The 13,417-nt window shown below is 44.2% G+C and overlaps 1 protein-coding gene across 1 annotated transcript in view; it reads right to left on the reverse strand.

Moving 5' to 3' along the window:
- Positions 1-13,417, reverse strand: part of ALK (ALK receptor tyrosine kinase) — a 756,061-nt gene that overhangs the window by 16,565 nt on the left and 726,079 nt on the right. The window contains exon 25 of the mRNA XM_061210871.1: positions 7,565-7,662. Within this exon, the coding sequence (XP_061066854.1) occupies positions 7,565-7,662 (98 nt within the window). The remainder of the gene's footprint in view (positions 1-7,564; positions 7,663-13,417) is intronic.

Genomic DNA, 13,417 nt, shown 5'->3' on the forward strand with positions numbered 1-13,417 from the left:
TTTTAATAAGTTTTTTCATATTTTTTATTTTAAAAAATTAAAAAAAATTTTTTCTTAATAAATTTTTTCTTAATATTTTTTTCTTATTTTTAGTATAAAAAATTAATAAATCTATTTTTAAAAATTAAAAAAAAATTTTTTTCTTAATAAATTTATTCTTAATAATTTTTTTTCTTATTTTTTATTATAATTGCTTTATTTTATTTTATTTTATCCTCTTTCTTTCTTTCTTTCCATTTTTTCTCCCTTTTATTCTGAGCCGTGTGGATGAAAGGCTCTTGGTGCCCCAGCCAGGCATCAGGGCTGTGCCTCTGAGGTGGGAGAGCCAACTTCAGGACACTGGTCCACAAGAGACCTCCCAGCTCCACGTAATACCAAACGGCAGAAATCTCTCAGAGATCTCCATCTCAACATCAAGACCCAGCTTCACTCAACGACCAGCAAGCTACAGTGCTGGACACCCTATGCCAAACAACTAGCAAGACAGGAACACAGCCCCATCTATTAACAGAGAGGCTGCCTAAAATCATAATAAGGCCACAGACACCCCAAAACACACCACCAGACGTGGACGAGCCCACCAGAAAGACAAGATCCAGCCTCATCCACCAGAACACAGGCACTAGTTCCCTCCACCAGGAAACCTACACAACCCACTGAACCAACCTTAGCCACTGGGGACAGATACCAAAAACAACGGGAACTACGAACCTGCAGCCTGTGAAAAGGAGACCCCAAACACAGTAAGATAAGCAAAATGAGAAGACAGAAAAACACACAGCAGATGAAGGAGCAGGGTCAAAACACACCAGACCTAACAAATGAAGAGGAAATAGGTAGTCTACCTGAAAAAGAATTCAGAATAATGATAGTAAAGATGATCCAAAATCTTGGAAATAGAATAGACAAAATGCAAGAAACATTTAACAAGGACGTAGAAGAACTAAAGAGGAACCAAGCAACGATGAAAAGCACAATAAATGAAATTAAAAATACTCTAGAGGGGATCAATAGCAGAATAACTGAGGCAGAAGAACGGATAAGTGACCTGGAAGATAAAATGGTGGAAATAACTACTGCAGAGCAGAATAAAGAAAAAAGAATGAAAAGAACTGAGGACAGTCTCAGAGACCTCTGGGACAACATTAAACGCACCAACATTCGAATTATAGGGGTCCCAGAAGAAGAAGAGAAAAAGAAAGGGACTGAGAAAATATTTGAAGAGATTATAGTTGAAAACTTCCCTAATATGGGAAAGGAAATAGTTAATCAAGTCCTGGAAGCACAGAGAGTCCCATACAGGATAAATCCAAGGAGAAACGCACCAAGACACATATTAATCAAACTATCAAAAATTAAATATAAAGAAAACATATTAAAAGCAGCAAGGGAAAAACAACAAATAACACACAAGGGCATCCCCATAAGGTTAACAGCTGATCTTTCAGCAGAAACTCTGCAAGCCAGAAGGGAGTGGCAGGATATACTTAAAGTGATGAAGGAGAAAAACCTACAACCAAGATTACTCTACCCAGCAAGGATCTCATTCAGATTTGATGGAGAAATTAAAACCTTTACAGACAAGCAAAAGCTGAGAGAGTTCAGCACCACCAAACCAGCTTTACAACAAATGCTAAAGGAACTTCTCTAGGCAAGAAACACAAGAGAAGGAAAACACCTACAATAACAAACCCAAAACATTTAAGAAAATGGGAATAGGAACATACATATCGATAATTACCTTAAATGTAAATGGATTAAATGCTCCCACCAAAAGACACAGACTGGCTAAATGGATACAAAAACAAGACCCATATATATGCTGTCTACAAGAGACCCACTTCAGACCTAGAGACACATACAGACTGAAAGTGAGGGGATGGAAAAAGATATTCCATGCAAATGGAAATCAAAAGAAAGCTGGAGTAGCAATTCTCATATCAGACAAAATAGACTTTAAAATAAAGACTATTACAAGAGACAAAGAAGGACACTATATAATGATCAAGGGATCGATCCAAGAGGAAGGTATAACAATTGTAAATATTTATGCACCCAACATAGGAGAACCTCAATACATAAGGCAAATACTAACAGCCATAAAAGGGGAAATCGACAGTAACACAATCATAGTAGGGGACTTTAACACCCCAGTTTCACCAATGGACAGATCATCCAAAATGAAAATCAATAAGGAAACACAAGCTTTAAATGATACATTAAACAAGATGGACTTAATTGATATTTATAGGACATTCCACCCAAAAACAACAGAATACACATTTTTCTCAAGTGCTCATGGAACATTCTCCAGGACAGATCATATCTTGGGTCACAAATCAAGCCTTGGTAAATTTAAGAAAATTGAAATCGTATCAAGTATCTTTTCCGACCACAACGCTATGAGACTAGATATCAATTACAGGAAAAGATCTGTAAAAAATACAAACACATGGAGGCTACACAATACACTACTTAATAACGAAGTGATCAAAGGGGAAATCAAAAAATACCTAGAAACAAATGACAATGGAGACACGACGATCCAAAACCTATGGGATGCAGCAAAAGCAGTTCTAAGAGGGAAGTTTATAGCAATACAAGCCTACATCAAGAAACAGGAAACATCTCGAATAAACAACCTAACCTTGCACCTAAAGCAATTAGAGAAAGAAGAACAAAAAAACCCCAAAGCTAGCAGAAGGAAAGAAATCATAAAGATCAGATCAGAAATAAATGAAAAAGAAATGAAGGAAACAATAGCAAAAATTAATGAAACTAAAAGCTGGTTCTTTGAGAAGATAAACAAAATTGATAAACCATTAGCCAGACTCATCAAGAGAAAAAGGGAGAAGACTCAAATTAATAGAATTAGAAATGAAAAAGGAGAAGTAACCACTGACACTGCAGAAATACAAACGATCATGAGAGATTACTACAAGCAACTCTATGCCAATAAAATGGACAACCTGGAAGAAATGGACAGATTCTTAGAAATGCACAACCTGCCGAGACTGAACCAGGAAGAAATAGAAAATATGAACAGACCAATCACAAGCACTGAAATTGAAACTGTGATTAAAAATCTTCCAACACACAAAAGCCCAGGACCAGATGGCTTCACAGGCGAATTCTATCAAACATTTAGAGAAGAGCTAACACCTATCCTTCTCAAACTCTTCCAAAATATTGCAGAGGGAGGAACACTCCCCAACTCATTCTATGAGGCCACCATCACCCTGATACCAAAACCAGACAAAGATGTCACAAAGAAAGAAAACTACAGGCCAATATCACTGATGAACATAGATGCAAAAATCCTCAACAAAATACTAGCAAACAGAATCCAACAGCACATTAAAAGGATTATACACCATGATCAAGTGGGGTTTATTCCAGGAATGCAAGGATTCTTCAATATACGCAAATCAATCAACGTGATACATCATATTAACAAATTGAAGGAGAAAAACCATATGATGATCTCAATAGATGCAGAGAAAGCTTTCGACAAAATTCAACACCCATTTATGATAAAAGTCCTGCAGAAAGTAGGCATAGAGGGAACTTTCCTCAACATAATAAAGGCCGTATATGACAAACCCACAGCCAACATTGTCCTCAATGGTGAAAAACTGAAACCATTTCCACTAAGATCAGGAACAAGACAAGGTTGCCCACTCTCACCACTATCATTCAACATAGTTTTGGAAGTGTTAGCCACAGCAATCAGAGAAGAAAAAGAAATAAAAGGAATCCAAATCGGAAAAGAAGAAGTAAAGCTGTCACTGTTTGCAGATGACATGATACTATACATAGAGAATCCAAAAGATGCTACCAGAAAACTACTAGAGCTAATCAATGAATTTGGTAAAGTAGCAGGATACAAAATTAATGCACAGAAATCTCTTGCATTCCTGTATACTAATGATGAAAAATCTGAAAGTGAAATTAAGAAAACACTCCCATTTACCATTGCAACAAAAAGAATAAAATATCTAGGAATAAACCTACCTAAGGAGACAAAAGACCTGTATGCAGAAAATTATAGGACACTGATGAAAGAAATTAAAGATGATACAAATAGATGGAGAGATATACCATGTTCTTGGATAGGAAGAATCAACATTGTGAAAATGACTCTGCTACCCAAAGCAATCTACAGATTCAATGCAATCCCTATCAAACTACCACTGGCATTTTTCACAGAACTAGAACAAAAAATTTCACAACTTGTATGGAAACACAAAAGACCCCAAATAGCCAAAGCAATCTTGAGAACGAAAAATGGAGCTGGAGGAATCAGGCTCCCTGACTTCAGACTATATTACAAAGCTACAGTAATCAAGACAGTTTGGTACTGGCACAAAAACAGAAATATAGATCAATGGAACAGGATAGAAAGCCCAGAGATAAGCCCACACACATATGGTCACCTTATCTTTGATAAAGGAGGCAAGCATATACAGTGGAGAAAAGACAGCCTCTTCAATAAGTGGTGCTGGGAAAATTGGACAGGTACATGTAAAAGTATGAAATTAGAACACTCCCTGACACCATACACAAAAATAAACTCAAAATGGATTAAAGACCTAAGTGTAAGGCCAGACACTATCAAACTCTTAGAGGAAAACATAGGCAGAACACTCTATGACATAAATCACAGCAAGATCCTTTTTGACCCAGCTCCTAGAGAAATGGAAATAAAAACACAAATAAACAAATGGGACCTAATGAAACTTAAAAGCTTCTGCACAGCAAAGGAAACCATAAACAAGACCAAAAGACAACCCTCAGAATGGGAGAAAATATTTGCAAATGAAACAACTGACAAAGGATTAATCTCCAAGATTTACAAGCAGCTCATGCAGCTCAATAACAAAAAAACAAACAACCCAATCCAAAAATGGGCAGAAGACCTAAATAGACATTTCTCCAAAGAAGATATACAGATTGCCAACAGACACATGAAAGAATGCTCAACATCATTAATCATTAGAGAAATGCAAATCAAAACTACAATGAGGTATCATCTCACACCGGTCAGAATGGCCATCATCAAAAAATCTAGAAACAATAAATGCTGGAGAGGGTGTGGAGAAAAGGGAACACTCTTGCACTGTTGGTGGGAATGTAAATTGATACAGCCACTATGGAGAACAGTATGGAAGTTCCTTAAAAAACTAAAAATAGAACTACCATACGACCCAGCAATTCCACTACTGGGCATATACCCTGAGAAAACCATAATTCAGAAAGAGTCATGTACCAAAATATTCATTGCAGCTCTGTTTACAATAGCCAGGACATGGAAGCAACCTAGGTGTCCATCATCGGATGAATGGATAAAGAAGATGTGGCACATATATACAATGGAATATTACTCAGCCATAAAAAGAAATGAAATGGAGGTATTTGTAATGAGGTGGATGGAGTTAGAGTCTGTCATACAGAGTGAAGTAAGTCAGAAAGAGAAAAAGAAATACAGTATGCTAACACATATATGTGGAATCTAAGGAAAAAAAAAAAAAAAAGGTCATGAAGAACCTAGTGGCAAGATGGGAATAAAGACACAGACCTACTAGAGAATGGACTTGAGGATATGGGGAGGGGGAGGGGTGAGATGTGACAGGGTGAGAGAGTGTCATGGACATATATACACTACCAAATGTAAAATAGATAGCTAGTGGAAAGCAGCCGCATAGCACAGGGAGATCAGCTCGGTGCTTTGTGACCACCTAGAGGGGTGGGATAGGGAGGGTGGGAGGGAGGGAGATGCAAGAGGGAAGAGATATGGGAACATATGTATATGTATAACTGATTCACTTTGTTATAAAGCAGAAGCTAGCACACCATTGTAAAGCAAGTATACTTCAATAAAGATGTTTAAAAAAAAAAAAAAAGGCAGAAACGGGGACTTCCCTGGTGGTCCAGTGGTAAAGAATCCGCCTTCCAATGCAGGGGATGCGGGTTTGATCCCTGGTCAGGGAACTAAGATCCCACATGCCGCGGGGCAACTGGACCCGTGCACCACAACTACTGAGCTCGCATGCCTCAACTAGGGAGCCTGCGTGCCACAAACTACAGAGCCCACGTGCTCTGGAACCCGTGCGACACAACTAGAGAGAGAAAAAACCTGCACGCCACAACTAGAGAGAAGCCTGTGCACAGCAACAAAGAGCCCGCATGCCTCAACGAAGATCCCACGTGCCGCAACTAAGACCTGAAGCAGCCAAAAAAAAAAAAAAGGCAGAAATGACCTCAGGGAGAAGTGAAGGGAGAGCTCTGAAGTCACCAAGGTGACGGCACATGTTGCTCTCGGATGAGCCCAGACTTAGAGGACGTGGACAAAAGATGGAAAGATGGCTCTAGCCAAGGACTAATTCCAAAAAGAGTACAACCTTGTCATGTCTGAACAGCAATAAAACCCAGAGCTGAGATTTATGGAAAGTTGTGTACACATTAAAAAGGGCAAGAATGACAATGGCAGGGTTGGATGAGAACAGAAAGAACTGAGCCCAGCTTCTCTTTTACTTCTGTTATTTCTATCAAGCACAATGATCTGCAAGTTGGAAAGTTTGAAAATCAAGAGGAAGATCCGAAGATCAAAATGATGAAGTGACAGTCAAAGGATGAGCCGATGCGAGCTTCTCGCCTTGTTTCAGGAATGGTTTTGGGAAGCTAGGCCAGTGTATTTCTTGATCTTCAACGTCCCCATTTTTATTAGGGAAGGAAGCATAGCTTGCTATCTACCTACACACTTTTCTATTTCTAAACTCATACAGATTCTCTCATTTTCTACGTTGTATTACATATTCTAATTATTAGGAACATGTCATACTCTTTGATGGGTTAATGAGTGTTTATTAGTTCACCAGGTTGTTATTTATTAAATTAGAATCAAATGGTTAGGAAGAGCTTTGCAAAGAGCCTAACGATCTACTTGACTTTCCAGGTTTCAGAATCAAGCTGTCTGCTGAGAAAGCCATCGATGGCCACATGGACCTGATGTACAAATGCAAACACCATTTAAACACAACGATCATAGAGAGTAGAAGAAATGAAGTACAGAGGTGGAGAAAATAATCATTATTCTTCATTTCAGAGTATTTTAGAAAAAAAGTAATTTATCCAATAAACATTTATTGTGCCCCACTATGTGCCAGGGATATGAAGATGAATAAAACAGGGTCCTTGCCTTCGAGTTACCCATAGTCAGATATGTGAAAATATAAACTCCTTAAACTTCCCTTAAGGAGCCCAGTTTTCTAGGTATGGAAACGTTCACATGATCTAGGACTTGACACAGGCAGGAGTACCTGCAGGGGGTCAGGTATAGCTCATCTGGGTCTCCAGCGCTGGTATGGATGTTTTATGATCCCACTTTACATATGGGCCAAATGAAGCCCTGGTAGAGTAATAACCATCTTAAAGACAAAGCTGAACCATCCAAACAGCTTTGGAGAGAGACCTATTGTTCTGCTCTGAAGGCACGATCTGGGCCCCTGAGATATGTAGGGAAGCGTACAGAAGGCGAGGGTAGAGCAAGGTCACTTAGACTCACCGGTGGATGAAGTGATTTTCCTCTAGATACTGGCAGCCACAGGCGATGTCCCGAGCCACGTGCAGGAGGTCCAGCATGGCCAGGGAGGAGGGCTGATTCTGTGGCAGACAGAAGTGACCAGCTGATGAGAAGCTCTTGGGGGAGAGAAGATCTGAAACACTTGCTTCCCATGCTTGCTAGGAGGCCAAACAGGTGCGCCACCCCCAGGGTCTCGGCCCTGGCTGCACATTCGAAATCACCTGGCGGCTTTAAAAAAATGCAGATGCCTGGGCCTCAGCCCAGACCAAAGACTCCATCTCTGCAGGTGGGCGCAATATTTACAGGGTCGCAGCTCCCAGATGAGTGGGGCTGGAAGCCTAAACCACAGGAACCGGTACTGGCAGATGTCCTGCCCCTTTGCATTTTTTCTGCCCATTCTTCCACCTCAGTCTTCATAAACATTTGAATCCCCCAAATGTACAAACAGGCCTGTGAGGAAATCAATGGGGCTAATGTTGTTTTAGAAATGCTCTAGTTAAATGCTTAAAAATATTTTTAAAAAATTAATTTTATTCCTGAAGACCTAGACCTGAAGTGGATTGAAAAAGGAAAGCTTCCAGAAAATGCTGGGCAGCTGAAGAGCCATCTCTGACTTTTCTGCATGAATTCTCTTTTGTGCAAAAGTTGCTGCCGCCCCCTCACCCCCGCTGCCCCCGAGATGCACCCCGTCTTTGCCTCCCCACAGCCTGGTGGAGCCCCGCGAAGTCTTTTCTGAGGGCTACGCCCTTCTTGGTGTCTTTTAAATTCCTAAACCCCCAAGTCTGCAGCAACACGTCGTCATGCGGTGTCACATTCACTGTGCTCTTCTGTGCCTATTTTACCATGTCCCCAAGGAAACTTCGAGGCACCCGAGGCAGGGCCTTCAGCGTCCACTTCCGTGGTCTCCAGAACGACCCTTAGCTCGCTGCTGTGGTTCAGTGAACAAGGGGGTTTGTTGGTTGATTACAGCCGAACTAGGGTTTACCCAGATGCCGGCCACAGATCAGGGCCTCCCCGGGACTCCTTGGAGCGATAGCAGGGGTCTGAAGGAGGCAGAGAGGAGTTTGTCTAGGGCATGCTTCAGTTCTGGGGGAGACGACTCAGGGAGGGGAATAGTCTCTGCCCATGGACCATTGGGCAGGGCCTTACATGCAACAGAGCAAGTCCCAGGACATGATCTCCTTTGATGCAACACCCTGTGTGGTCGGTAGGGAAGAGAGGTTACCTCTGTATTAAAGATGAGAGGGCTGAGGGCTCAGAGAGGCTCAGGTCACATAGTCAACAGGGTGGAGCCGAAACTGCCCTGAACTGGGCTTTAAGGATCTGGGTTGGGGGAAGTAGGATTCTAGGAGTTAAAACTGAGTTTCTCGGGAGAGCGTGTCCGAGAAGGGCCGGAGTACCCATGGGCGCAGCGCACGGTACCCAAGTGAATACAGATGCAGCACACAGATGCCGTGAGGGCACATTTCGGTGCTCAGCTCAGCTGAGCTGGGCTTCATCCTGCTCGTCCCTTATTGGCTGTGTGGCCTGGGGCTGACCGCTTTGCCTCTGTCCAAGCCACCGTGTCCTGGTCTGTGAAATCAGCATGACACTCTTGGCCTCACTGGATTGTTAGAAGCACCTATAGTCAGAGGCACAGAGTGAGTGCTTCATAGAGGGCTCTGCCATTATGGAGGGGGCTGCTCCTGGAGGGTGCTGTGGGGTCTTGGGAAATGGCTCTTGTGCTGGGCTTCTCCCGGGACCTTGTCAGGCTGAGAAGTACTGGGCACTGTGAGAGACAGTCCCCTTTTCCTGGGGAAAAGGAAAGTAATATATTTCCAAGGGGAATATGCATCCATCTTGCTATAGTATTAGAACAATCTTTTCTCTCTCCAGGAAAATGCTTTCTGTTCCTGCCAAAGAGGACCCAGTCCTAGCTCCCCCCGGGTCTCTTTGTGTCTTAGCCCCCATCACTCAGGATGCGAGGACAACTGATGTCTCAAATGCTCCATGAGTCTGGTGTGCTGCAGGGACTAAATCTTCCCAGGCATTAACCCACGGGCCAGGTTTATCTGGGCTCCCTGTCTTTGGATGCTCAGAGCAAATTAACTGCGCCGCTAATCAGTCTACACAGAAGCAGATAGTCGGTAACCCATGGGTGTATGTGTGTGTGTGTGTGTGTGTGTGTGCGCGATGGGGGAGGTGTGGATGCTCTGGCAAAACCAATACTTAAAACTAGCAGTGCAGAGCGTAGCCAGTGTGCTCAGTGCCATTTATATCCATCCTGGGCAAAGAAGGACTTGGAACCAGGGTTTTTCCCCCTATTTGCCACTGAATATGGCACTTCCTTTGGCAACTTGGGCAGTCATGGTTATGGGTGTATCCTGCCCAGTACTCAGAGAGGATTTTGTCCAGTATTTCCCAAAGCAGACTGTGGGACAGAATTCAATCCAACAGGCATGGGAATTCCTGGGTTAAATAGGTTTCTTTATCACAGGAATTATCAGAGTCTTTGTTATACGCTAATGTGTACTGAGAATCAATAAGAGGGGAGTCTGCGTGGCTCTGAAATTTGCTTGACCAAGGAATTCTTTCGAGCATGTGTGTGTGTGTAGCACCTCAGGGTACCGGAGTTCCCTTCAGGGACACTGTTGTGACCAATATCCTACTTTTACGTGGGAGAAAAGAGGCCCACTGAAGTGGAATAATTTCTTTGCTTGCAGTTTCTGAGGGGCTATTTCCAAAGGATAATGTATATACTAATAAAAGACAGAATAATATTGATATCTGTTCCTTCCTTAAGTAGCTTCTGCATTTAGAGATGAAGGGTCACAGGACATGGGGGAGGAACTGATTCACCAAGTGAAAAACAGACTAGGGATATATTTTTAAATTGACACCTATGAGGGTAAGAGGGAAAGATGAAAGGAAGAAGCAAAGAATGCAGACAGGGGACACAAAATATTAAAAGTGGCAAAAATCCATTTTGAAAAGTGATGAGATGTGAATGATGCTGGGCCCTCACATTCCTGGCTCCTGACATGGCCGAGAAAATACCCCTCCACGCATTTTGGAGGCAGCATTGGTATTTGGCAAAGTTGAAGCCAAAGATGAAAACCTAAGCATTAGTTGCAATCAGAGGTTCTCACCTCTGTGCTGTTGACCTCTGACATCCAAGAAGCCGTCTTGTACTGAGCCTCTTCTCTAAAGCCATTACCTACAGGATTACCATGTTCCAAACAGCTATAGACACTATAGCGGTCAATGACCGCCACCTTGAATAAAGAGATTACTGACTCCTTAATGGCCTTTGCCATTATTGATTGAATCAACTGATATTAAAAGACAGCTACTAGCCTACATCTGGCATATATTAAACCCTCAATAAAAATTTGTTCAATAAAGAGAGCATCTGCAAAATTATTTAGACATTAAAAGGGTCCTTCCTTCTTGAGGAGGTGGGGTCCTGGGACCAAACGATGTTTTCCTCTGTACCCATGAATTTCATTTCCATGACAGACATGGTTGGCCCAGGCACCCATTCTGTCCTCTGAGTCTGTATATCTATCATTACCTCATGTCCTTCTATCCTGATGGTCCATGGAGCCACTGAGCCCCAGGGATGGCAGGAAGTGAGCACAGAGTGCTCGCCTGATTCTGAGTGCCCAGCCAGGTGCCTGCACACAGCAGGTCATCATCAGGTAAGCCTGGACAGACTCAAGGACTTCAAACAAATGAATCAGGTGGACTTCAGGCCTTTGAATCCAGTGAGTTCCACAGCCTGGAGGCACATCTCTGCCCACCCTCTCCTCAGGGTGTGTATCTCTCCAGCCCTGATGTCCATCAGCCAGTCCCTCCCTTCTTCATCATGTGTAGGATTTGCTGATATTAACCCCCTCAGTCCACTTCTAAATCGCGCTCCTTTCTCACAGTCAACCTGACCCCCACTCCACTGAGCTGGATTTTGTGGTTCTGAGAATCCACGCAGGACACCCAGCAATCTCCTCCCCACCTCCCCACCTCCCCACCCCTTCCACCACGGCCGGAAGTTGCTGCTACAAACACATTTGCACGGGGTCACTTTGGAGGGCTGTGATCCAACATTTTAAATCACCCATCGTGGGCTGTACCTCAGGAACGACCAGCTCACCTGAGATGAGTGGGTGTGTAAAGGGGTAAGGAGGAAGACCGGGGTGCTACCAGAACCTGGGGGCATGGTTGGCAGGGAGAGCCACACAGAAGAAGAGCAGGGTCAAGGGTTAACGGGCAGATTTGGTGGGGGGGATCCTGACCCTTAGAAGCGGCTTTCCCAAGCACAATCGACCTTCTCCTGGCTGTGGGCATCCCTCGGGCGGTGCCTGCAGCTAGAGGTCGGAACTTGGCAGCAGGCTCCTGCTCTGAGCCTCCTTGGGTTGGCACTGGGGCTGGAAGTGGTGGGAGATATCAGTGATCTGCCTTTCCTTGCTGGTGCTTCGTTCTTTGAGACAACATTCAAATCCTCTTTCATCATCAAGGGAGAGAGATACCTTTGCCTGCAAGTCCTCGGGCTTGCCAAGTGAAGGGTTCCCAGATTCCCTTTACAAGGAGGTCACAATACTTTCTTGTCCTCAAGCCCCAGGAATCTCCAGTGGGAAAGCCAGAGCTATGCCTCTGCCCAAAGTGTGATATCATGTGTTCCCTGTTTGACGTCTGCCAGAGGCACTGCTTCCCAGCACTGCTCGGCCTTGCTGGGTGCTGGTGGGAAAGCCAAGGCTGGTGCCCAGACCTGGCAGAGATGCCTGCATAGCTGGCGGCATTTGCTCTGAACAACCCACCCTCACCTTGGCACTCAGGGCTTCTCAAAGGGGACCATCAGGATAAACAGCACAGCAGGCTGGAGAGAGCATGGAATCAGGAGCCACCAGGCCTGAGCTCTATCCCAGCTCTTCCGCTTCCTGCGCGCCTGAGCAAGTCACATGACCACTCCGAGCCACTGTTTTCCCGTCTCCAGAATGGGGTGAGATCTGTACCATCTACTTCATAGGGTGGTTGTGAGAAACGTGAAAACTCTGGGGAGGAGGATGATAATGCAGATGAGGATTATCATGAGGCGGGGTTAGTTCTCGCTCCCCCTCCCCCAGCCCCCTTCCTCCTGCCAGGTGTGCTCAGGTGCATACACACTTATCTCAAGGAGTTAGATCGGATTCCTCTTAGATGCCGAGAGAGGTCCCCCAGAGGCTTGCGGGAACAGTGTGGAGGCTCCTAAGGATGCGGTTTCTAAACTGAGCCTGAGTGAAGGCGTGGGCTGGAGTAGGCGTGACCTTCCGAGGTTTCCGCCACCACCTGGGGTCCTCGTGAGGAGTGTTCCGTTCTGGGCTTGCTGTGGCAGAGCGGTTGTCAGTCTTTCTCTGCTTTCCTGGGGGTGGGGAGGGTACAAGTCTTCCCCGTGGTCCTCAGAGTCCAGTGGCAACTAAAGGAAGTCAGGTCCTAACTCAGGGGTCGGCTCTGCTCCAGTTTCCAGGGTCCAGGCCTCTTGAAGACCCCGGCAGTGACAGGAGTGGACAGCTGGACTCCGGGCTCGCCCAGTGTGCTGTGTTTTATAAATGATCTCTGTCTGAGATGTTCTAGCCTAGCCCGAGGAGTTCACATTGCAGATGCTGAGGTTAGAGGGGGTTGGCTGCCCTAAGCAGGTGGTCTAATGGCCAAGCAGGGCTGGGCGTGGGTGGGCCCACTTAGGTTTCTTCACTCCCCCTAGCTCTAGCCCTTTAACCATAACATGTATGCAGCACCTTCCTAGATACCCCAGCACTCTACTTTGATAGTAAAACTACAAGGTCAGGATGTCCGCATTTGAGAGATGAGGACAGTGGGGCTCAG

The sequence above is a fragment of the Eubalaena glacialis genome, chromosome 14 (assembly GCF_028564815.1).
Source record: "Eubalaena glacialis isolate mEubGla1 chromosome 14, mEubGla1.1.hap2.+ XY, whole genome shotgun sequence".
Taxonomy (NCBI): domain Eukaryota; kingdom Metazoa; phylum Chordata; class Mammalia; order Artiodactyla; family Balaenidae; genus Eubalaena; species Eubalaena glacialis.